Source organism: Borostomias antarcticus (assembly GCF_949987555.1).
Source record: "Borostomias antarcticus genome assembly, chromosome: 22".
NCBI classification, from domain to species: domain Eukaryota; kingdom Metazoa; phylum Chordata; class Actinopteri; order Stomiiformes; family Stomiidae; genus Borostomias; species Borostomias antarcticus.
The window spans coordinates 7,335,862-7,361,021 of record NC_140255.1 but is presented as its reverse complement, the minus strand read 5'-3'; the positions used below and the strand labels follow the sequence as shown (position 1 = coordinate 7,361,021).

Genomic DNA, 25,160 nt, shown 5'->3' with positions numbered 1-25,160 from the left:
GGCCTGTTGGGGCTACGATCTGGCCCTGCACACACCACCTCAAATACACACAGCCATTACCACAGCATCGGATCACCTTCTGACTGGGAAGCTTACTGTGAGAGAGAAACTCTCGCTCTGCTCCGAGTGAACAATAGAAATTAGAGGGAAGACAGAGTGCAGTGCATTCTGGGAAGAGGTTAACACTGACGGAGCATAGGAGTCAACCTGCGGGACGCTGGCTTACGCCAAACAAAACCAGAGAGGAGGCGAGGGAGGAGCCAGAGAGGAGGCGAGGGAGGAGCGAGAGAGGAGGTGAGGGAGGAGCCAGAGAAGAGGTGAGGGAGGAGTCAGAGTGGAGGCGAGGGAGGAGCCAGAGAGGAGGCGAGGGAGAAGCCAGAGAGGAGGTGAGGGAGGAGCCAGAGAGGAGGCAAGGGAGGAGCCAGAGAGGAGGCGAGGGAGGAGCCAGAGAGGAGGCGAGGGAGGAGCCAGTATCCAGGCTGACTCGCCACAGGAGCACGACTCACGAGCTCACACTCGATGACAGAGCGACAAGAGAGCATAGCCCAAACACAAAACATCCAGCACTCCAATGTACACACACACACACACACACACACACACACACACACACACACACACACACACACACACACACACACAGAAAGAGCTAGGCCTTCCAAAACCAGCTCCGACCTCCTCCAGTCTACATCTCTCGCGTACTCAACGCTGCTCAATTCGGAAAGGACTGTTTTCAGCACACATAAATAAAGCAAGGCTATTTCTACCAAGGGAAGAAGTGTGAATATGATATTAGTCATAGTTCACCCCACACCCGTTAGCAGCATCTACATCGCCCCTCTATCGCCAACTCCTCCGCTCCTCTCCGTCCTAATGGTTCGTTTTGTCTCAGTCTCAAGTTACCGCCATCCATTTATTTTTTTCGCCAAGACACATCAATAAAAGATGAGGAAGTGCTTTGTGGTCTACAAGGCATGGGAGGTCTTGAATGGGCCTGCTGATGAGGCGTCCTCTGCGAAGCCTGAGTTAAAGGAATATCCCGCAGGCCTGGTTATTCTGTTAGATATAAGGATCACCAGGGCCTACTGAGAGCGGCTGAGAAAGCTCTGCTGCGCGGCTGATTGGCGGAGAGGAGAGCGCGGTCGTATCGGCCGCCGTTACCCTCAACGCCACAAAGACGGCAGACATCACTAAGCAGTAAGTCTGGGTCCTTCCTGTGAACGTCTTCCTTATACGTGGCTGAAATAAGAAGACTCAACAGGTCAAACGGCCAATCAGAAAAGAGTGTGCTCGATTCTCTGATTGGCTGTCAGATTCTGTTGGTTCGTCTTGGAGCTCCCAGTTGAAGCACAGGGGTCGAAGTTCAAGCTGATTTTTCCATGCGCTGACCACTTCAGCCCCGGGGTCAACAGCACGCCACCAGCGCTCCGACTTTTTACCCCGCAGGGGAAAGAGTACACATCAGTGCGCCCTTGACAACAACAACAACAACAACAAGATAAGACACACATGAGTGATGATGTGAAAGGATTGGGGCGAGTGCTGACAGTAGGGAGGCCGGAGGCTCCAGAGATGCACCCTGGTCCCATATGGAAGCCATCAGGGAAGGGGAGTGGAGCGGAGCGGAGGGGGGCTATGAGAACCAAGATTTTCCCAGTCCTCCCCCACATCCCTCTTTTGGGAAGCTCCCTGCATCATATCTCTGAGCTTGGGCAGGAAGTAGTCCTACAGTAGGACGCCACTGTATACCCCCCCCCTCCTTCCCTGGGACCAGCCAGCCTCAGAGTCAACAGAATGCTGATTGGCCCCTCAGAAAGAGCTGGATGGGGGCTTTTTTTAGGGTTAGGGTTAGAGAGCGAACCAGGCCTCGCACAGGAAACTGCCCCCTCACTGTGGAACCAGAGATTCGGGAACAGAGCTACAAGGCGTGGGGATGGGCTGTAATTGGTCAGTATAAACAGTAAAAGCTTTAGAGAGAGCAGAATGAACCAAACACACGCCAGCTAGCTCAAGCTCACCTCGTTCTGCGGCAGCATGCCGAGTCGTCTTAATTAAACCCCTACTAAGACTGCCGTCCGGCCATATTATACTGATATGAGATTAACATCATTGCAGGGTTTTGTTCTGTTACGTTAATAGTGCTTATTACGACACTAGGCTAACCACTGATCTTTGGGTAAGACACAAAGAACACGTACCCTGGACAATATTGGTTATTTTATTCAGAATATAATATTAGTATTATCTAATATATATATATTAGTAATCTCAGGACACAGTTCTCTGCATGGTTAATAATAACATAATAACAGAGTTTAGGAGGTCATGTTGAATAGAACCATAATAACAGAGTTTAGGAGGTAATGTTGAATAGTACCATAATAACAGAGTTTAGGAGGTAATGTTGAATAGTACCATAATAACAGAGTTGAGGAGGTCATGCGGGCTGGTGTGTGTGTCATACAGAGCCCTGTAGAGAGCTCTCACTTACCCGAGACCGCTGCAAGGGATTGTCGAAGTTCGTCCCCTCGGGCGCAAGCAGCAACCAGCCCCCGTAGATGGGTTTGGCCTGGGGGGGTGGGAAAAAAAGCAATTACACACGGTTAAAAGTCAACACTCAGCTCTGTCGACGTGAAACGTGGACATTAGCGACAGAATCAATAGGGGGTGATGCGTTCTCTCAGTTGCTGTGGATAAGAGAGCATCTGCTGAATGAAAGCGGTCTAGACCACGTGCAATCTGACCCCGACATGATGCAAAGCTGAAACAACAGCTTTGATCTGTTATTGGAAAATGGTTCTGGGCGACACTATGAATTAAAAAAAACACTTCTTGCCTGATTCTGTATACTGTGAACATGATGCAAGTTTTGGCAGTTTTGGTCAGCTGTGTGTAGGCAGTGCTATACTCAGTGCTATACTCAAGTGCTATACTCAAGTGCTATACTCAAGTGCTATACTCAAGTGCTATACTCAAGTGCTGTACTCAAGTGCTGTACTCAAGTGCTGTACTCAAGTGCTATACTCAAGTGCTATACTCAAGTGCTATACTTTGACGGGCTGTTTTGGTCAACTGTGCGCAGACTGTAGGGCTACCCGGTACTACGCTGTGGCTGTCTGCATTCCAGGGCTCCACGCTACCCTGCACTGCCTGGAAGAACAGGAGAGCCGTCCCTCTGATCCCCTGAGCGGGTGGGTGGGAGAGGGGGGAGGAGGGGGTTGGGGGGGAGTGGTAGGACGGTGTGTGGAGAGACCAGATACCAAGCTTTCTACTATCATACAACTTTGGGCTTTGCCGGTTAAAAAACATATCTACAGTGTAGGCTTACCGCTCACCAGGACTAAAGCTTGTTAGAGTTGATCTGGAAGGACTGTGTGTGGGGGGGGGCTACCAGCCGAACAGCGCAGTGGTTCTTTCTCTGTGTGACTAATACTTACACCCAAATACCTAAACAAACAAACGGGCTTATTGTACAGTTGTCCGTTACAAGTCCATGATCCCACCTAGTCCTGACGCTTACATGGGTGGAAAAGTACAATTGTGCGCAGCTTCACCCCAGAGATCTGGACGTTCCTCTGAAGCCCCGACTCCACCAGGTCAGGAGTTCATCGCCTTGATGTGCATTTCGTAATCCAGCGACGTAATCCCGACTTTCCCTTCCGACAGCCTTGTTTCTTGGTTTATCATCGCGCTACTAAGAGAGGCAAGACGACCGGCGGCGGGGGGCGCGCCGGGGCGCTGAGCGCCGCCAAACCACCACCAGGCCTGTTCACAAAGCCACTCGCATGTCTGAGTGTGGATACGCTTAAATATTAATACAGGTCTCCTGGGAACCGTCTTGGGGCACGGCGGGGGTCCGACGTTGGAGGGAGAACACCTGACTGACAGCTCGGATTAAACCCCTGCTTAGACCAGACCACCGAGGAAGGGGGCGGACAGGGTGGGGTCAAGCTGATATAGGAATGCCATCTCCATGCTCCTGGAATACAAGGAGATAAAAGGGGGGGGGGGGGCGGAGGAGAGACTCACGCAGAACAGAAGAGAGAGAGGGCCTCATCACCCCTCACATGGCCAGATGGGGGTGGTCTACAGCACTATCTCTGGGGAGGAGATGGGCAATGTGGATCTAGGTCAGTTATACCCTTCAATGGTTAAACGCAGTCATCTGTGTGTGTGTGTGTGTATGCACGCGCGCGCGCGTGTGTGTGTGTGCGGGAGTCTGGGTGCTCATTCCCAAACACCCCCCCTCCACCAGTCCCCATCATCATCATGACTGTAATACTGCTCTGGAAATGTGGGCTAGACCAGAGGCGCACTAGAGGAATGACAAAAGCTTCCACTGAAAATATGTTTGGAATGAGACATACAGAACAGGCGTGTTCCATCTGCAGTGAGCTCTACACTGGTGGTGATGATGATGATGATGATGATGATGAGAGCGAACTTAGCAGACAATAGCAGGCGACAGGCTAACTTTGTTCTGACCATACATTCCCACTGGGATGCCAGTCCCCTGTCTGATAACGTAACAGCCTGAACCTCAGAGTTATTTCCGTTCAGGGGAGGTTATGGAGCGGACGTTCAGGGCAGGTTATGGAGCGGACGTTCAGGGGAGGTTATGGAGCGGGCGTTCAGGGGAGGTTATGGAGCGGACGTTCAGGGGAGGTTATGGAGCGGACGTTCAGGGGAGGTTACGGATCGGACGTTCAGGGGAGGTTATGGAGCGGACGTTCAGGGGAGGTTATGGAGCGGACGTTCAGGGGAGGTTATGGAGCGGACGTCCAGGGGAGGTTATGGAGCGGACGTTCAGGGGAGGTTACGGATCGGACGTTCAGGGGAGGTTATGGAGCGGACGTTCAGGGGAGGTTATGGAGCGGACGTTCAGGGGAGGTTATGGAGCGGACATGATGATCTTCAGGAGGTGCACCCCTTCTCCCTGACACAGATCACCTGACCAGGATGACGCTCCTACAGTCCCTAAAGATATATAACCTATTCTCTCCATTCACTCCCTCATCTTTATGTGTGTGTGTGTGTGTGAAAGAGAGAGTGGGTCCGAAGGGGAATCTGATGAAAGGACTTCCTTCCTTGTTTTAAGAGCTTCCCAAAGCTTTGGTCAACCCAGTTCAATGTGATCCGACTCGCACCGGACTGAACATCAAATGTTCACCATAGCCCCACTAATAAGAGAGGACTCTGCTGTAAGGCTCACGGCATGGTCAAGGTCAAGGTCCATCTGATCCTGAAAGGCTGATGGTTCCAATAGGCCTCTGTTGAAATGACTGGAAACCAAGCAGGTGGACTTCTCCGTGTACAGGGCATAACCGTACCTGTTGCGATAACTCTGACAGCAGCCTGTACTATCATTCTCCATCATTCCTGCTGCGCTTCAACGTTGAACCACAGCAGAGACCGACTTCGCGTTTGTAAGAAGTAGTCGACAATATTCCGCTTGTGAAACATGCTACCGTGTGAACAGCAACATCTCAGATCAGGTGAGAGAGAAAACAGATTTTGTATTCCGTCATATTAGTTGATACTGACCGATAGTGGCACATTTCAAGATGAATGACTCATGTCAAGAGAGTTCAACTAATCTGTGAATTAATGACATGATACGCCCTGGGGCAATAGCGGCTAATTAGGCCCAATTAACCTGACCTTTGCACTAGACCTAGATTGGAAGACGTCACATTCTCAGGAAATTAATGCATAAAGATGCATGCAATAAATAATAAAGATGCATGCAAAAAATGTGTTCATATCAATTTACCTGATTTAAATCCTCGTCGTTCAATAAATGAGATTCTCTTGGTTTAAAACAATTTTGACATTTACTTTTGTTGAAAATGTTGGCTTGAAATTTCCGACAGGGGTTTTCCTTTGATGACATGGTTGATATAGACACAGGTGCCAATTCAGAAGTGAGCGACAAGAGATCCCTTTTCAAACTGCGCAATCCCACTGGTGTAAACTCTTATGAGTCGCGGATCAACAGCGCTGGAGCGCGTCTCTATCCAATAGTCCGACGTGCCAAAATAAAGTCATTCCAAAATTCCAAAGCACGACATGGGATGGGGGGTCTGGTCTGGAGGGGGTGGGATGAGGGGTCTGGTCTGGTCTGGAGGGGGTGGGATGAGGGGTCTGGTCTGGTCTGGAGGGGGTGGGATGAGGGGTCTGGTCTGGTCTGGAGGGGGTGGAGGGTCCACAGGCAGGAAAACTTCCTTAGACAAGCCCACCATGTACCGAGGCTCGGTGGACGCGTTCCCACACCGACAAACGAAACGTCCGCTTGGCTATTAAGTTATTTTGATACGCAGATTCCCATTATAAAATACAAATTCTTACTAATAACAGGCTATGGGTGGAATTAAGTAATATCAATTATCTTAATCATCTTGTTGCTTTCAGCTCAGCTGTTGCAGTAACTTCTGGCTCATCCAGGCTGGCCTGGATCAGAGCAGATGACAATGTCGATGCGAATCCACACGATGTCTACTCGCGGTTCCTCTCGGTTTAGTCCCTCAAGAAGAACATGCTGGCATCAAAATGAGACAAAAACACAGGTGACAACCCGCCCGGCCTCTCGCTTTCCGTGGGTCCATAGCCTCCATAGGAGAACCACGGCGCTGTCTGTCCCAGAGTTGCAGGGTTATGATGTTTTTCAACCAAGTCCGAGCGATATAACGGATTGCATTGCAGCGAAATCCGTCCGGCTGACGCGTGTTCTTCTCTCAGGATGAAAGTCCGTGATTAAAGTGAACTATAACTTTACAACTGCCGCTCGTAGTCATGCCCGTGGCGTGTACACGTCCGTGGCAACATAACAGACCCTGGCTGCGCTGCTGGCGTTGAAAAGAGCTGCTCGGGTTGATATTAGTGAGAAAGCCATGGGGAGCCAGTCAGCCAATCAGCAGCAGGTCAGCAGCTAGTCAGCCAGTCAGAAGCCAATCAGCAGCCAGTCAACAGCCACCCAGCAGCCAATCGGCAGCCAGTCAGCCAGTCATCAGCCAATCAGCAGCCAGTCAGCAACGAATCAGCAGCCAGTCAGCAGAAGAGAGGCGGGGCGGAGAACGGGTCAACTATTGACTGGCAGCTTTATAGACCAATGGGAAAATGCGCACGCCTCCTGGTGAGGACATATTAACATGCGGCCAAGCCTGGGAACCCGCTGCTAGACTCGGGTCAAGGTAGGTGGGCAGCGGCAGGCAGGCCGAGGTCTCTCACTATCGTCCGTCCGTACAAATCATTTGAAATAATGCACTTAAAGGTTAATAGTTAGTTAATAGGAATTTTATGAAGGCAGTCTTACGATTTTCAAGTTCAGTTTGCATTAACATACGAGTGTAAATGTAACTAGTCGTAGTAGGCTAGCTGTGCAATTATATGTAACGTAGCGCCATCGTGTGGTAAAGTTGGCGATGCGCAAAATAAAATGTGACGCACCGGTGTTTGCATTAGCCGGTCTCGTCAGATAAGCTGGAACAAAAGCCTTCTGTTGTATAAAACAATACCGCTGTTGTTATTCTGCATAGAACAGATACTTATTCAACAGGTTCCCTCTTCCGACCACTTCCATTGCTTCGCTTCTAACTAAGCTATAATCACAATTAGATAGAGATAGATATGAATTGTATTTCTTCATACTGGTACAGGCTGGCATGCTAATAAAAGTTCAATAAAGCTATATTTCCTTCTTGACACTGCTTATATTTTAAAAACTACAGACCTTTTCATAAACCCTAAATCCCTCACAGACAGTTGTTCAGTTTCCTCACTGTTCATCTTGGATTCCTGGCTGGCCAGTGTTGAGTCAGCTGCATGGTTAGTCTCCCTGTCGGAGCTCCACACCCCCTCTGTTCCCCGGCCAAGCATACCCAGGAGGGGAGCCCCGTCCTGGGAGGCTGACACGGCAGGCCTGGGAGTCTGGGAACCAGCAAGTCTCAGATCACAAGACTGCAGGCGAGGTGATCAGACCAAACTACTGCTCGCTCAGTACACTCATTCACTCACCCTATCACTCATTCACTCACTCTATCACTCATTCACTCACCCTATCACTCATTCACTCACCCTATCACTCATTCACTCACCCTATCACTCATTCACTCACCCTATCAGTCATTCACTCACCCTATCACTCATTCACTCACCCTATCACTCATTCACTCACCCTATCAGTCATTCACTCACCCTATCAGTCATTCACTCACCCTATCACTCATTCACTCACCCTATCAGTCATTCACTCACCCTATCACTCATTCACTCACCCTATCAGTCATTCACTCACCCTATCATTCATTCACTCACCCTATCACTCATTCACTCACTCTATCACTCATTCACTCACCCTATCACTCATTCACTCACCCTATCAGTCATTCACTCACCCTATCACTCATTCACTCACCCTATCAGTCATTCACTCACCCTATCACTCATTCACTCACTCTATCACTCATTCACTCACCCTATCACTCATTCACTCACCCTATCACTCATTCACTCACCCCATCAGTCAGTCAGTCAGCCATCCAGCCAGTCAGTCAGTCAATCAATCAATCAGTCAGCCAGCCAGCCAGTCAATCAATCAATCAATCAGCCAGCCAGCCAGCCAGCCAACCAACCAACCAGCCAAATGTGTCTGTTATTATGTATCCACTCATCACCACCTCTCTCTCTCTCTCTCTCTCTCTCTCCCTCTCTGTCTCCAACACTTTATTTTAAAGATTATAATTGTATGGTTGTAAAGTGTTTAGTGTTTAGTTTATTGTGATGATGTCTCAATAAAGAGCATCAAAAGTCTTTTACACTTCCTCTTCTCTCTTCTTTCTCTCTCCTCTTGATCCCTCTCTCCTCTCTCTTTCTCTCTCTCTCCTCTCTCCCCCTTTTCCCTATGAAAATGACAAAACATTGTCTTACTGAAGGAAATTCTGCAACTGAGATCTTCTATAGAATAGTGATGAAAGCTTTGAAAGACATTTTATATAATTTTAATGTCTGGAAGATTTTCTGAGGTGACCCCCGGAGAAGAGGTAGCGTTCACCATCCTGTGGTCATCTAGGGGAGTCTGAGGTTTCCTGGAGAGAGCCAGCAGCTTTTGAGAAATAATGCTGGGGACTGCAAGACATCTCTCCCCTCTCCCCGTCTTGTAAGAATTCCCCCAGAGCCTTTTCAAGGGATACATTCTTGTGTGCTAAAGGTACGCTATACATGTCAGCCATTTTGCAGTGTTTCACAGCGCTAAGTTTTCCCAGGTTCAAACAGCGAGGCGAGCTGGGGGACTTTGTGGGGTGATGATGGAGAGACTAGCAGACATCGCTCCTGGTCTCTCAAAATCACTCCCACACCCAAACCGTCCCACAGGAAGCATCCTCTGTGTCGGCCATTTTGGCATGTGTCAGACCTGCTAGATTTCCACGCTCCTGTTCAAACAAGACTTTCTTCACTTCGGCAACACTGCTCTTTGAAAGTCTTGGAATCTGTCGACCTGAGTATTTCCTGAGATTTTCCTCACAAATGTACAGATGTCTTGTTGGAGGAGGACACCAGCATTGTTCAGTCCTTGGATGTCAGCTTGTGGAGGCCTGCAGCCTTTCGACGGTCTGTACCGCATCCTCAGCAATGTACTTAGATTATGTAATAGCATGTTATTGCTCTTGGCCGACACTGCTTTCTGCAGAGCATCTGTGGTAGCTTATCACTACCGGGCCTGGCTCTTGTCAACTGAGGTCACTTTGATGACATCACATGCTTCCATAAAGACAGTGAGGCCCTCGCTAACTTCCTGGTGACCTGAACAGGAAGTCCAGAAAGCATGGCAGTAACATGGTCCATGAATGTCCATTCACTGAGCAGGGTCTGAGGACGCTGGTAAACCCTGTGGGTTGACTGGACGGCCGGCCAATGGTGAGGCTTCCAGCAGGCCTGTCACACGACTTTGAGGGCTGTCACGGCGACGGCCGAAGGGGGGGGGGGGACTTTAAGTTGGAGGGTGTCACGTCGAGAGTGTGCGTATCAGTCAGTCAGTCCCCCCGTAGTACCAAAACCCACCACAAAGGGGCGCCTTTTCAATGTATTTTTCCATTGACAAGTACATTTTGATTTTTACATCAAACACGATGCTTGATGTCTCAGTATAGTCTCAGACAAGTTTACCCAGAGAAAACATTCTTTCTACATCCACAGAGAGCAGAGCCTGAGGTGTTTAGTAGCCCTTTATGTCTGTATTTCAACATTCAGTCCCCCCCGTAGTACCAGAATCCACCACAAAGGGGCGCCTTTTCAATGTATTTTTCCACTGACAAGTACATTTAGATTTTTACATAGAAAGCTATGCTTGGTGTGTCAGTATAGTCTGAGGCAAGTTTACTCTGGAAACCATATATGTTCTACATCCACAGAGAGCTTGAGGTGTTTAGTAGCGCTAGATATGTCTGCATTTCACCATTCATTATATTGGACTGAAGACCACAGATACATGAACTGGTTTGCCCCCAGGATAGAGGCGTTAAGTTGGGGGGGTGGGGAGTCAGTGAGAGGCGTTGAGTTGGGGGGGTGGGGAGTCAGTGAGAGGCGTTGAGTTGGGGGGGGTGGGGAGTCAGTGAGAGGCGTTGAGTTGGGGGGGTGGGGAGTCAGTGAGAGGCGTTGAGTTGGGGGGGGTGGGGAGTCAGTGAGAGGCGTTGAGTTGGGGGGGTGGGGAGTCAGTGAGAGGCGTTGAGTTGGGGGGGTGGGGAGTCAGTGAGAGGCGTTGAGTTGGGGGGGTGGGGAGTCAGTGAGAGGCGTTGAGTTGGGGGGGTGGGGAGTCAGTGAGAGGCGCAGGGCTTGTTACCAAAAGGGAATATGCATAATGGGTGGGGGACAACATGTTTACATGTGCATTTCATATTTTGCATTTCGTTTCATATTTTCCGTTGAAGTTGGCAGCAAAATATAAAAACCTTGCAGCCAATGTTAGTGAGTGAAATATCAGACGCATCACTGCACGAAGACAGGGTTATACACAAGAAATACATTTTATTTAGCTTGACAATACAAAACAAATCATCCAAATTCCCTTATGGTAGTTCAAGTAAAATAATAAAAGAGAAGGTCAACACTTTCTGCATCATAAAAACGTGTACTAAAAGCAGCTTTGAACTATTAGTAACTGTTCTGTGTTTCTGTATTTAAAAGGCCAAGTTTAATGCAGGTGCACAGCTGTAACCACTCAAATCTCATCACATGACATCAAAGCGATCGCTTCTCACATGAACGGAAAAATGTACAGTAACATCCAATAGTGAGATCATTCCACACTAAATAAGATTATGATTCAAGAATTTCTCACATTTTAAACAATCATACATAACTAATGACCTTGGGGCTGTGGACCTTGACAGCGAACAGCTCTGAATGGGTGCAGGAAGGAGCCAAACAAAAACCTGTGTTTGTTTCCTGTCTGTTTTAGTGTGAAGTCATGATGTTTGTTTCCTGTCTGTTTTAGTGTGAAGTCATGATGTTTGTTTCCTGTCTGTTTTAGTGTGAAGTCATGATGTTTGTTTCCTGTCTGTTTTAGTGTGAAGTCATGATGTTTGTTTCCTGTCTGTTTTAGTGTGAAGTCATGATGTTTGTTTCCTGTCTGTTTTAGTGTGAAGTCATGATGTTTGTTTCCTGTCTGTTTTAGTGTGAAGTCATGATGTTTGTTTCCTGTCTGTTTTAGTGTGAAGTCATGATGTTTGTTTCCTGTCTGTTTTAGTGTGAAGTCATGATTTCCAGGACCATGCTAATACTGTATGGCACAACATGAACTGTTTGTTCTGCCACGTGTAGACACCATACCTATAACCACACACCAGCAGGCACTGTATGGCCAATGTGCAATAAAAGAAAGAAGAAATAGTCTTGTTGCTGGGTAGACCAGGCAGATGGAGTCTGATTGGAGATGCTCATCTACAAGGTTAGATAAGAGTGGTTAGAAACACCTATTCACCTGCCCGTGGGGAAGACCACACTATGGAGAGGTGAGGCGTGTGATTCCCTGTGGAGATGAGAGGTTTGAGATGGTGGGATTCATCCCTGTGGAGAGGGTTACAGTTGGGTTAGAGGTGGTGTGCTTCCCTTGCGATTCCTGTTTAAAAATTATCCAACAGAAGTGAAGGGCACTGAGATAAGACACAGGCTAGGTATGTACAAAGATAAAAAGCTAGATAATCCCCATCAGATATCGTACAATATTTCAGAATGTATTACAGCATCCGAGGCAGAATCTAAAATAAACCTAGGAGTTGTTGATAGAAGGAGAGCGGTCTTCTTCCTCTTCTCCCCCCTCCTCCTCCTCCTCTTCCTCATTCTGTCCTTCCTCTCCCTCCAGCAGAGGGTCACGGTCGCTGGGAGGCGGGGCCAGAGGCGGGGCACCAGTCCCCTTGGTCGTTTTATTCAGAGTCCCCCCCTGGGTTAACGAGACAAGAACATTTACTAACCTAACAGTACAGCATGGCTTCTTATCCATAATCATTATACTAACTAATCAAAGTGATTCAAGAAACAAAATCATTCATGGAAAGCGCTCTCCAACACAAGCACATGAGTTCCACTTTGCGTTTCCAGTTAGGTTTGACCAGCACTGAGGGAACAGGAAGTCAGGGGGGACAGGAAGGAAGTGACAGGGTTCTCACTAGGTCAAATTCCGTGACTTAAAGTGAGTAAAAAACTGAATTTCCATGACCAGTAATGGAAGAACTGTTGACTAGTGGGGAGGTAATAAATGGAAGCTGAAAAATCAAGTAACCATAACAACCACTCACGCAACACGGAAAAGCATGAAATAACCTGGAAATACTGCATAGAAAATATATAATTTTGATTAATGTCAACTAACTACAAACAAAATTCCCTGATATTCCATGACTTGGCCTGAAAAATGATAACATCCCCCCCGACTTTCCATGTGTGGAATAGACTTTTTAAAATTCCATGATATTAGAGAAATTCCACGACCCATGGAGACCCCGAAGTGAGGTCATTGAGGTTGTGAGGTCGTTGAGGGGAGGTGGGCGGGGCTTACCTGCCGGTGGTCGATGACGTTGAGTAGCACGGAGGTCACGATGCAGCCGATGGTGTTGGCCAACATGAAGATCATCATCCTCTGCCAGCGCCACAGAGGGATCTTAGCATCGCTGCACAGGAAAACAGCACACACTCAACACACACTCAACACACACACACACTCAACACACACTCAACACACACACACACACTCAACACACACTCAACACACTCAACACACACAAGCTCAACACACACTCAACACACACACACACTCAACACACACTCAACACACACACACACACTCAGCACACACTCAGCACACACTCACACTCAACACACACTCAACACACACACACTCAACACACACTCAACACACTCACACTCAACACACTCAACACACACTTAACACACATACACTCAACACACTCAACACACACACACACAACACACACTCAACACACACACACACACTCAACACACACTCAACACACACACACACTCAACACACTCAACACACACACACACACTCAACACACACTCAACACACACACACACACACACTCAACACACTCAACACACACTCAACACACACTCAACACTCAGCACACACTCAGCACACACTCAAAACACTCAACAGAAGGAGAGCGGTCTTCTTCCTCTTCTCCCCCCTCCTCCTCCTCCTCTTCCTCATTCTGTCCTTCCTCTGCTCAACACATACTCAACACACACTCAACACACACATACACACACCATGGAAAAGTGTATCTGCGTGTGACCCGTCTGCGTTGTGTGTTTTTATTGGCCAGGAGTGGATTTGAACCCGGGTCTCCCGCGGTTCAAACATGGTTTTAACCAGATACGCCACCGAAAAGGCAGGCAGAAGTTATTTATACTAGAGAAGTGAGTTTACACAATTCAACTGGGTTACATGTTGTGCATAATGACAATCACTGGAGACAGACAATCCAGGATGAGTACAAGCACTGAGGTATATACGGTATGTTTACCTGGACTTGGTTCCCAAAATCTGCCCGATGACAAGGTTGGACACGCCAATGCCAATCATCTGCACTGAGGTAGCGAGCCCCATAGCTGTCCCCAGAGTTGCCTGAGGGACCACCAGGGGGATAGAGGGCCACATGCTTGCCTGAAAAACAACAGACACAGGCTTTTCACTAGAGAATACTGACATTGTATAATACTGTATGTTATAAACAACAGAGACAGGCTTTTAACTAGAGAACATTGACATTGTGTAATACTGTATGTTATATGTGATTGACTGTTCTTGTCTGGCGCAACGGAACCAATGGGATGTCCCCAAAAGATGCAAACCCCGCCCACCAGACACACAGTTAACTAGTGTAAAGGACTTACGGTATAACAGTACTAGTGTTAAGGACTTACGGTATAACAGTACTAGTGTTAAGGACTTATAACAGTACTAGTGTTAAGGACTTATAACAGTACTAGTGTTAAGGACTTATAACAGTACTAATGTGAAGGACTTATAACAGTAATAATGTGAAGGACTTATAACAGTACTAATGTGAAGGACTTATAACAGTACTAATGTGAAGGACTTATAACAGTACTAATGTGAAGGACTTATAACAGTACTAATACAGCGGCTAATTGGAATGTTTATGTATGACGGGTCGCCCTTCCTGCCACTGACAAACCCCCAAAACATGCTGGGGTTCCGAATGTGGAAGGTCAGTGGTTGGATCCCCGGCTCTGTTACATCAGGGGCCCAGGTCTTGTGTGGGTGTAGCTGTAGTAGGAGGACTCACGGCAGCGAAGGAGTAGGTGACGCCCAGCCAGACGGTGGAGACCAGCGGAGGGACGAAGGTGAAGGCCAGGAGGCCGAACACGGGCAGGGTGAGCACCGCACACGCCAACGCAAACACGCCACGCAGACCCACGTAGTCCTGCAGGTCAAACACACACACACATACACACACACGTACACACACACACACAGCCACATAAACACACATGCACACACAAGAGTTAATACTGTAGTCCATAGAAACTGATACTGCAAATAGAAAACAAAGATTTATAGTTTTTAATCAATATGTACAAGTTAGGAAATATCTTAGGACGCAAAACATGATGGAGCTTTTTTCTATCTGTCTATTTTTATGTGAAGCACTCTGGACATGTAATTTCCTTGACGCAAAGCTGCATTTTTTTGCATGATCGGTGCTATACAAATAAAGTTTTTATTATTATTAAATAATTCTAATAAAAGCTTGGTTTAGGGCAGGTTGTTGTTTGTTGAATACATGGCGACTTACGATGAGGATACCGACACTAGCGGAGAGGACCAGCGAGCTGTCGTACACGGCGCCAGCTACGTAGGCCGCCTCCTTCTGGCTGTAGTCTGCATACTTGTCCTGGATGAACTTACTGTCCAGGGCAGGGAAGAACATGCCACGATACACGACTGTTAGAAGCGCACCATTTACAGAATTAACTCACTTTCCCTGTGTTTTCTGTGTTCGAGCACGTATGAGCCACTCAAAAGCATATCTGGTTGTTTGAGCAGCGTGTGTGTGTGTGTGTGTGTATCTGTGTGTGTGTGTGAGTGTGTATCTGTGTGTGTGTGTGTGTGTGTGTGTGTGTGTGTGTGTGTGTGGGTGTGTGTGTGTGTGAGTGTGTATCTGTGTGTGTGTGTGTGTGTGTGTGTGTGTGTGTGTGTGTGTGTGTGTGTGTGTGTGTGTGTGTGTGTTTTTTGTGCATGTGTGTGTGTGTGTGTGTGTCCATACAGTACCTGGCATCAGCGATGAAGGGGAAGATGCCGTTGTAGAAGAACATGATGGTGAGAACCAGGAGCCAGTACCTGAGAGACAGCAGCTTCACATCTTGTACCCTCTACACACACACACACACACACCCACGCACACACAGACTCACATAGAAACAAAATAACTGTCAGACCACATAAAAACAAGCGAGGACAATCTCCTGAAGAATCTTCAGTAATGAACAGATTATCATATTGGAACCAGGCCAGCGAGTGAAGAGGCAGCTCACCACTTTGCGTGACTCCGCCTGGATGACCCCGTCCAGGCCCAGCTGCCGCATCCCCACCTTGTCCAGGGCGCTGACCGTGATGGCCGACATGAACCCCAGCACACACAGCAATGTGCCTACGACACACACACACAGACACTGGAAAGACCGTCTCTCTCTCTATCTCTCTCCCTCCCTCTCTTTCGTCAGAGCATAGATACACCTTAATCCAATGCACACCCAACACAACTATATTTCTGTGTTGTATATTTGTATTGTCACTGATGATGCATCCCAGCACTTTCGCAGGAAGTATTCTGAAAGTTATGCGTCTGGCTTTACCAGTGACACCCAGGAACAGACTGGTCTGGCAACCATGAATAGATTGGTGACGACTGGAGAGACAGTTGGCAGCTCGGGAAGACGGCACGGGTCAGGTTGGGCCAGCACCCCATCCTGAGTCTTCTGTGAGTAAGACACCCAACAAAGCTACGGGCAAACCTATGACAAAATACCCCCAGGGGATCCTGAGGTCCCCAATAGGACGGATTCAATGGCAATGACAGGCTAATGGACAACCGACTACAAAAAACACCATTAGATGCACCAGCGGCAAGCTTTGTAAGAACGAGCATGGCCTTAAAATCCACATGGCCAGGATGAAATGCAGAGAGAAGAGGCATGAAGAGCAGCACACAGGCACCAGCCCTGGTGAGACGCAGGAGGAGCCCGGCCGGGAATCACCCCACAGAGCCCAGAGCCTGCATGCCTTTCAGCCCCCCGCAATCTGCACAGCATCACAGAAAAGGAAGATTAGATGGCCCCCAGCAAACGAACAGGTCGAGTGGCCTCTGCAACATCACACAGACCACATCCAAGGGTGACGCCGACAGCCGGCTACGCAGCATGACATCCATCATCATTAGCTATGCTGCAGAGCGGTTTGAGGTGAGAGGAAACATGGAGCCTCCTACACCAAGAACCATAGAGCCCAGGTCCAGATACAACAACTGCGGCATGAGCTTTAAGCACTGAAAAAACAACACAATAGTGCAAGAGAGGATCAGAAAGAACCTCTCGCCAAACTAAAGGAGATCTTGCGGAAGAAGCTCATGACTCTACGTAGAGCTGAGGGGCACAGGAGGAGAAAGGGGAGAACTAGGAAACGAACAGCCTTCTTATCCAACCCCTTCGGCTTCGGCAGAAGCTACTAGGGGACAAGCGCAGCGGCCACCTCTCATGCTCCCCAGAGGAGGTTGACTAGTTCCTCAAAAACACCCTGAGTGATCCACAGAGAGATCAGGAACTTGGTCCCCAGAAGGTTCTCATCAAACCACCACCCCCTACGGTTGACTTCAACCTAAGAGAACCCAGCCTAAAGGAGGTCCAGGAGGTGGTGAAATGAGCGAGATCAGCCTCTGCTCCAGGACCCAGCTGTGTGCCATACATTGTTTACAAGAGATGTTCAGGACTACTCAGGCACCTGTGGAAAATCTTGAGACTAATCTGGCGAAGAAGGAGAGTCGGCAATCAGTGGCGGTGTGCAGAAGAAGTATGGATTCCTAAGTAGGAAAACTCAAAGAACATCGAACAGTTCTGGACCATCTCGCTGCTCAGCGTGGAAGGCAAGATCTTTTTCAGCATCATGTCTTGACGTCTGACAGAGTTCATCCTCCAGAATGATTACATTGACACATCAGTGCAGAAAAGCGGGGTTCCTGGAGTACCCGGCTGCTTGGAACATACAGGTGTCATCACTCAGCTCATCCGAGAAGCCCGGGCGGCAAAGGGAGATCTGGCTGTCCTGTGGTTGCACCTGACCAATGCCTACGGATCCATACCACATGGCTTAGTCGAAATTGCCTTGCAAAAACACCATGTGCCCAGTAACATCAGGAGCCTTATCCTGGATTACTACAACAACTTAAGGATGAGAGTAATGTCTGGGTCAGAAACTTGCAGCTGGCATCGGCTTCAAAAGGGAATCATAACAGGCTGCACCCTTTCTGTTTCCCTTTTTGCCCTGGCCAAGAACATGGTTGCAAAATCGGCAGAGGTGGACAAAGACAAAATCTGGTATGAGACAACCTCCAATCAGGGCCTTCATGGATGATCTCACCATCACAACATCCTCAGTGCCAGGAACCAGATGGATCCTCCAAGGCCTAGAAAAGCTCATTGCGTGGGCTAGGATGAGCTTCAATTCCAGCAAGTCTAGGTCACTGGTGCTGAAAAAGGGACGAGTTGTGGACAAGTTTCGCTTCACACTAGCATTCCATCTATTACTGAGCAGCCAGTGAAAAGTTTGGGAAAGGTTTTCCATGCCAGCCTCAAGGACTCCAATTCCATCAAAAAGACCACCAAAGACCTCGAAGAGTCGCTCACAAAGGCAGACAAGTCAGGTCTCCCAGGAAGATTCAGGGCCTGGATTTACCAACATGCCATCCAGCCCAGGATCCTGTGGCCGCTGCTGGTAAACGAGGTCCTGATGACAACAGTAGAGTTAATGGAGAGGAGGATCAGCAGCTACCTTCGCAGGTGGCTTGGCCTTCCATGCAGTCTCAGCAGCGCGACATTATGTGGAAGCAGTAACATCCTGCAACTCCCTTTCAGCGGCCTAGGAGTTCATTGTGTTGACAAGGGAGGCACTCCTGTACAAAGACTCGAGGGACCCCAAGGTGTCAGCAGCAGGAATCAAGGTCAGGATGGGCAGGAAGTGGAAAGCAGGCGAGGCACTTGAGGTGGCAGAGTCTCGGCTGAGGCAGAGGGAGCTCGCGGGGAATGTGGCCAGAGGCGATGCTGGTCTAGGTTACTGCCCCAGGGCCCAGATTTGCAAAGCCACGGGCAAAGAGAGGCAGCATCTTCTCCAGGAGGAGGTTCAAGCAGGCGTGGAAGAAGAAAGAGCAAGCGGGATTGTGGGTCTGAAACAGCAAGGAGCATGGACAAAGTCGTAATCTGGAGAGCAGCGAAGGGTCATCTGGGACAACATCCTGCGAGCAGACTACTACAGAGTCCGTTTTCTGATCCAGGCTGTGTACGATGGCCTATCAAGCCCGGCAGCAAATCTCCACGTCTGGCCGCAAGATCGAAACACCATGTTGTGCTTTGTGCTCTGGAAGAGGATCCCTCCTCAGTAGATGCCCAAAGGCGCTTGCAGACGGACGCTACCGCTGGCGGCATGATCAAGTTCTGAAAGCAGTTGAGGAGATAATAACCACCAGCAAACAACGCCGTCCAAAAATCACCAACTGGAGAGAAACGCACCTCACAACCAAGATCAGTGACTAGCCTCCTCGCCTCAGCACTAGACTGGCAAATGAAAGTTGATCTCGGCAAGCAGCTGTGCTTTCCAGAGTACATTGCCTCAACAACACCGCATCCAGACATGGTTGTCTTTTCTAACTACACCAAACAGGTGATCATGGTGGAACTCACTGTACCCTGGGAGGAGCGCATGGAATAAGCTTAAGAGCGGAAACATGCCAAGCACCAGGAGTTGACAGAGGAGTGCAGAAGGCAGGGCTGGATCACCCAATGTGAGCCTATTGAGGTGGGAGGTCCAGGCTTTGCAGGCCGATCGCTCTGTAGTCTTGACCAAGCTAGGGATAGTGGGCATGGCTAAGAAGAGGGCTGTCAAATCAACCGCTGATGCCCCCGAGGGAGCCACTAGGAGGTTCTGGCTGAAGAGGGAGGCCCAGTGGTCAACTGCTACTGGGATGCAAGCCGGGGACTGATCCTCCCTGGCCGGGTCGCCTGGTGAGGGTGTACGATGTTCGAACAGACCCGAAACACCCAATGATCCCAGGATACATCACTGATGATCCCCCTGTGTCTGCTGTGGATGTCGTAGCATTTAGTTACACACACACATACACAGACATACACCAGCCCACTTCCGGCTTTAGGCCTGGGCCATAGCAAACACACACCAGTATTTGCCATGTCTCTCCTATGTTGTTTTTTAGCTTCTCTTACTCTGAAAATGTAATTTAATGTAAGTTATTGCTTTATAAAGGTTCTTATCTGGTAGACAAACATACTCCAGGAGCTTGCTCGATCGCCTTGTTGAGAGGGGTCAGGGAAGAATTTTTACAGCTCACTTATCTGGCCCCCGGGTGATTAATGTTTTTTTGCTTCCCTCTGGAATATGTAGGGGTGGGTCGTATACCCACCTCCCTTGTTCTCTGTAAAGCGCATTGTGTTGCCTCTGGGTATGAAATGCGCTATACAAAAATAAATCTTTGAAAGCTTTGATTGATTGATTGATTGATTGATTGATGATGCAACCCAGCGCTTCTGCAGGAAGTATTCTACAAGTTATGCGTCTGGCTTTACCAGTGACATTGTAAAGATAGCTAGATTATAGTACAGTATACTTATGAGGACCTCTCTATGTCCATGATAATCTCCTTTTACATGCTTTTCTTGTAGTCAGGAACTAATCCACATCCTGGACGCCGGCTGAATGTCCTACCTCCCCACAGGGTCCACTGCATCCCGTACTGAGCCTCGAACCTCTGGGTGAGGAAGAAGTTGAGGACGGACCCCAGGCGGGAGAAGGCCAGGGTCAGGCCGAACGCCAGCGCCAGCTCCTTCCCTCGGAACCAGAACGCCGTGATCCGGTTCTGGACGACTGACAGAGAGAGAACACAGTCGGACGTGGGTACATCCAATGGTTAAACAATGCCCGGAACATTTCTCAATTCAAAGAAGACCACAAAATCTCCTGGAAAGAAAAGGATAATGAAAACACAAGTGACACTAGTAATAGTAGTATTGGTAGTAGTAGTAGTATTGGTAGTAGTAGTAGTAGTAGTAGTAGTAGTATTGGTAGTAGTAGTAGTAGTAGTATTGGTAGTAGTAGTAGTAGTAGTAGTAGTAGTAGTAGTAGTAGTAGTGGTAGTAGTAGTAGTAGTAGTAGTAGTAGTAGTAGTATTGGTAGTAGTAGTAGTAGTATTGGTAGTAGTAGTAGTAGTAGTAGTAGTAGTAGTAGTAGTAGTAGTAGTAGTATTGGTAGTAGTAGTAGTAGTAGTAGTAGTAGTAGTAGTAGTATTGGTAGTAGTAGTAGTAGTAGTAGTAGTAGTAGTAGTAGTAGTATTGGTAGTAGTAGTATTGGTAGTAGTAGTAGTATTGGTAGTAGTAGTAGTAGTAGTAGTAGTAGTAGTATTGGTAGTAGTAGTAGTAGTAGTAGTAGTAGTAGTGGTAGTAGTAGTAGTAGTAGTAGTAGTGGTAGTGGTAGTAGTAGTAGTAGTAGTAGTAGTATTGGTAGTAGTAGTAGTAGTAGTAGTAGTATTGGTAGTAGTAGTAGTAGTAGTAGTAGTAGTAGTAGTAGTAGTATTGGTAGTAGTAGTAGTAGTAGTAGTAGTGGTAGTAGTAGTAGTAGTAGTAGTAGTAGTAGTTGTAGTGGTAGTAGTAATAGTAGTAGTAGTAGTAGTAGTAGTAGTAGTAGTATTGGTAGTAGTAGTAGTAGTAGTAGTAGTAGTAGTAGTATTGGTAGTAGTAGTAGTAGTAGTAGTAGTAGTAGTATTGGTAGTAGTAGTAGTAGTAGTAGTAGTAGTATTGGTAGTATTGGTAGTAGTAGTAGTAGTAGTATTGGTAGTAGTAGTAGTAGTAGTAGTAGTAGTAGTAGTAGTGGTAGTAGTAGTAGTGGTAGTAGTAGTAGTAGTAGTAGTAGTAGTATTGGTAGTAGTAGTAGTATTGGTAGTAGTAGTAGTAGTAGTAGTATTGGTAGTAGTCGTAGTAGTAGTAGTAGTAGTAGTAGTATTGGTAGTAGTAGTAGTGGTAGTAGTAGTAGTAGTAGTAGTAGTATTGGTAGTAGTAGTAGTAGTAGTAGTAGTAGCAGTAGTAGTAGCAGTAGTGGTAGTAGTAGTGGTAGTAATAGTAGTAGTAGTAGTAGTAGTAGTAGTAGTAGTAGTAGTAGTAGTAGTAGTAGTAGTAGCAGTAGTAGTAGCAGTAGTGGTAGTAGTAGTGGTAGTAATAGTAGTAGTAGTAGTAGTAGTAGTAGTAGTAGTAGTAGTAGTAGTAGTAGTAGTGGTAGTAGTAGTAGTAGTAGTAGTAGTATTGGTAGTAGTAGTAGTAGTAGTAGTAGTACGATCTTACTGGTGAGGGATCCGTTGCCTGAGCCAAACAGCAGGCGTCCCGTCAGCATGAGGGGCAGCAGGTACTCTGTCCCTTTGAAGTGAGAGCCCAGCGCAAAGATGGACGACCCCAACACACACAGGAAGGAGAAGAGGAACACCCCGACTAGAGACGGAGAGAGAGAGAGAGAGAGAGAGAGAGAGAGAGAGAGAGAGACTGTACATGAATGGAAGATACATTATATTTGATCAATAAATGGTTCAGCCATTCATCAGTGATTTTGAACTCACAGCGGTTTCCCAGCTTGTCGATCAGGAAGCCAGCCATGATCACCACCACGGCATTTCTGTTGAGGTGACAGGAACAGTCAGAAGATATAACTAATACTACAATTCATAGAGTATAGTTACACTGTAGCCTATGAATGTATATGATGATATGATGATATTGGTTTATTTCCTGTGTCATGCACCAAACGGTGCCCAGCCCACATGGGCTTACAAGACATGTACCATAAATACATAGAATAAAAACGTTACAAAATAAAGAACAATCCATTTTCTCAATGTATAAATACATGTAGTGTAAAAAAAAAAAAGTGCAAATCAAGCCACCAGTCCATATAAAGTATGTGGACCAAGACAGTGAAGGTGAGCAGAGCTCTAGTCTAACCCTACTATAGTATAACATGACTCCAGGTGATCAGTGGGCTACCTACGTCCATGCGTAGATGGCGTAGAGCAGGTTGTACTCCTGTGGGGTCATCCCCAGCCCCTCCACGCAATCTGCCGTGTGGTTGACCACCGTCATGTTGGAGCACGTCAGGTTCTGTGTGAAGGGAAATCAAGTTCACCGTACAAACCCAATCCTCCCCAAACACAGATCGCATCACAGGTCTGTTTTCAACAGCTTTCCAGAGCAGTAGCCCAGTCCAAACCGGACCTGAAAGTCGGCTGTAAACAGTTGGGGTCTGACTGGTGGGCCAGCTTGGTTTGCTGTGAATACCTCACTGGCCAATTAAAGCCATATACTGTATGGGCCATATATGGGCCAGAACTAAGTCATAAGTGCTGCACTTGGCCCACATATGGCCCAGATCGGCTTTCTATCTAGTTGTTATCAGGGTCAGAATAAGGAAATAAAAGTCTTCATAAAATTAGAGCAATGACATGGCTGCTAGTTGGATAACACCCTCATATAGACCAGGCAGTTCGGTCAGCCTGGTGAGCAGCACACGGAGGCTCTTACCCCCTGGAACTGATCCTGCAGGACACTGGGGATGTCGAAGCAGAAGTAGGAGCCGAACGTCAGCAGACAGTTGAAGAACAACACCACAAAGCGATAGTACGCTGGGAAAAGATGGGGACACTGTAGTGAGAACGGGCAGGGGACGAACTGGGACAGCTGGGTTTCAAAGACAGTCTTGAGGAACTACGAAACATGCATAGTAGCCGACCAACAAACAGTATCATAATAATCAATCGGTGTGTTTTAATGCCAGTGGGGGCACATCCTATGGTTTAGGCACAGTATGAAAAACTGAATATCAAAGAAGGAAATAATCAATAGGTTCCCAATGAATCGTTGGATATTATGAACTCGAGCAGAGAAAGTTGATGTCTGCACAATTCAAAGGGAACAGAGCTGATGACAACAAAAATCACGGCAATAGTAGCCTACTAATGCTAACGTGGCACTTCATCGATACCTTGTTCTGCCGGCTGCGCCATGGTGAACGGAGAGAATGCTGACAACGTTAGATAAAGTATTAAATGTCCATTCGGGTGTTTTGTTTACATGACTCTAACGATAACCAGTTTATTCAGTGTGCGGCTCCAATTTTGCAAGTTGCATCTACGCAAATTACACGCGTCGTGGATAAGCAACCCGGTGGGTAACAGCAGACGCTTGGGCCGAGCAAATGGTTTGTAGATCGGTGATCGGTTTGAGGCTCGAGAACTTCCAGGTACCTCGTGCGCGTACGTCACATCCTCGGTTGCGCTCGATTGGCTGGATCCCATGAATGGGAACAACGCTGAACCAATTTAATCAACATAATTATAGATCTGTATCCATACACTTTAATTATTTTAGTAGAGAAAAAATATTATTTTTAGTAAGCTACATTTCAGGATAATTGCAATATTGTCGCACTTCTGTGGTTTTATTCAGTAGGCCTGGCTATCCAGTGCTCTTGAATGACCACATTGTGTAATACATTCAAATAAAAGGTAAATGGACTGCAATTATATAGCGCTTTTATCAAAAGCGCTTTACAATTAAGTCCTCTCATTCACCCATTCACACACACACATTCACACACCAATGGCGGCAGCTGCTCATTGGGTTCAGTGTCTTGCCCAAGGACACTTTGTCAGGAGCCGGGATTCGAACCGCCGACCCGTTCAACCTCCTGAGCTATAGCCGCCCAGCGGTTAACCTAGAAGAGCCACCTGTTCTTTACCTGCGCACAGGTCATACAGGTGTATAGGTCCATATTGCTCTTCAGTCCATTTAGCAAACACCTGCTGCGGTCGGTCTGTTGTCTACATGTAGACTATGTATGAGGCTAGTGAGGTTGTGGACATGGATGTATATTGGGTTGGTGAGGTTGTGGACATGAGGCTAGTGAGGTTGTGGTCATTGATGTACTGTATATTGGGTTAGTTAGGTTGTGGTCATGATGTATATTGGGTTAGTGAGGTTGTGGACATGGATGCATATTGGGTTGGTGAGGTTGTAGTCATGGATGTATGAGGTTAATTAGGTTGTGGTCATGATGTATGAGGTTAGTGAGGTTGTGGTCATGGGTGTATACTGGGTTGGTGAGGTTGGACATGGATGTATGAGGTTAGTGAGGTTGTGGAGGGGCTGCTGCGTCATTTACTGCTGCCAATTAAAGATTCTAATCCACGGACGCGCGCACCAACTGTACATGCACGCTCATTACGTGATGTTGCGAGCAAGAGGAGCCGGACCCTGGAGACGAGTAGCCTAGTTCAAAGTAGAAATATTGATCGCATTTTGTC

The 25,160-nt window shown here is 47.5% G+C and overlaps 2 protein-coding genes across 2 annotated transcripts in view; both read right to left on the bottom strand.

The window, feature by feature from the left end:
* The window catches only part of LOC311323716 (myosin phosphatase Rho interacting protein), an 82,999-nt gene extending 76,178 nt beyond the window's left edge, over positions 1–6,821 (bottom strand). Inside the window, exons 1-2 of the mRNA XM_084456014.1 lie at positions 5,774–6,821; positions 2,492–2,569 (exon numbers count right to left, since the gene is read on the bottom strand). Coding sequence (XP_084312140.1) covers positions 2,492–2,569; positions 5,774–5,893 — 198 coding nt within the window. The 5' untranslated portion in view covers positions 5,894–6,821. The remainder of the gene's footprint in view (positions 1–2,491; positions 2,570–5,773) is intronic.
* A 4,234-nt stretch (positions 6,822–11,055) lies between these two features.
* On the bottom strand, positions 11,056–23,959 carry mfsd1l (major facilitator superfamily domain containing 1-like). The gene is made up of 14 exons (XM_084455891.1): positions 23,840–23,959; positions 23,380–23,480; positions 22,850–22,959; positions 22,422–22,477; positions 22,153–22,296; positions 20,528–20,686; positions 16,075–16,190; positions 15,812–15,912; positions 15,336–15,447; positions 14,826–14,963; positions 14,040–14,179; positions 13,049–13,160; positions 12,263–12,433; positions 11,056–12,060 (listed from the first exon to the last, which is right to left on the bottom strand). Exons 1-13 carry the CDS (start codon positions 23,859–23,861, stop codon positions 12,263–12,265), a joined length of 1,482 nt encoding a protein of 493 aa, XP_084312017.1. The 5' UTR covers positions 23,862–23,959; the 3' UTR covers positions 11,056–12,060.
* Between the last annotated feature and the right edge of the window lie 1,201 nt (positions 23,960–25,160).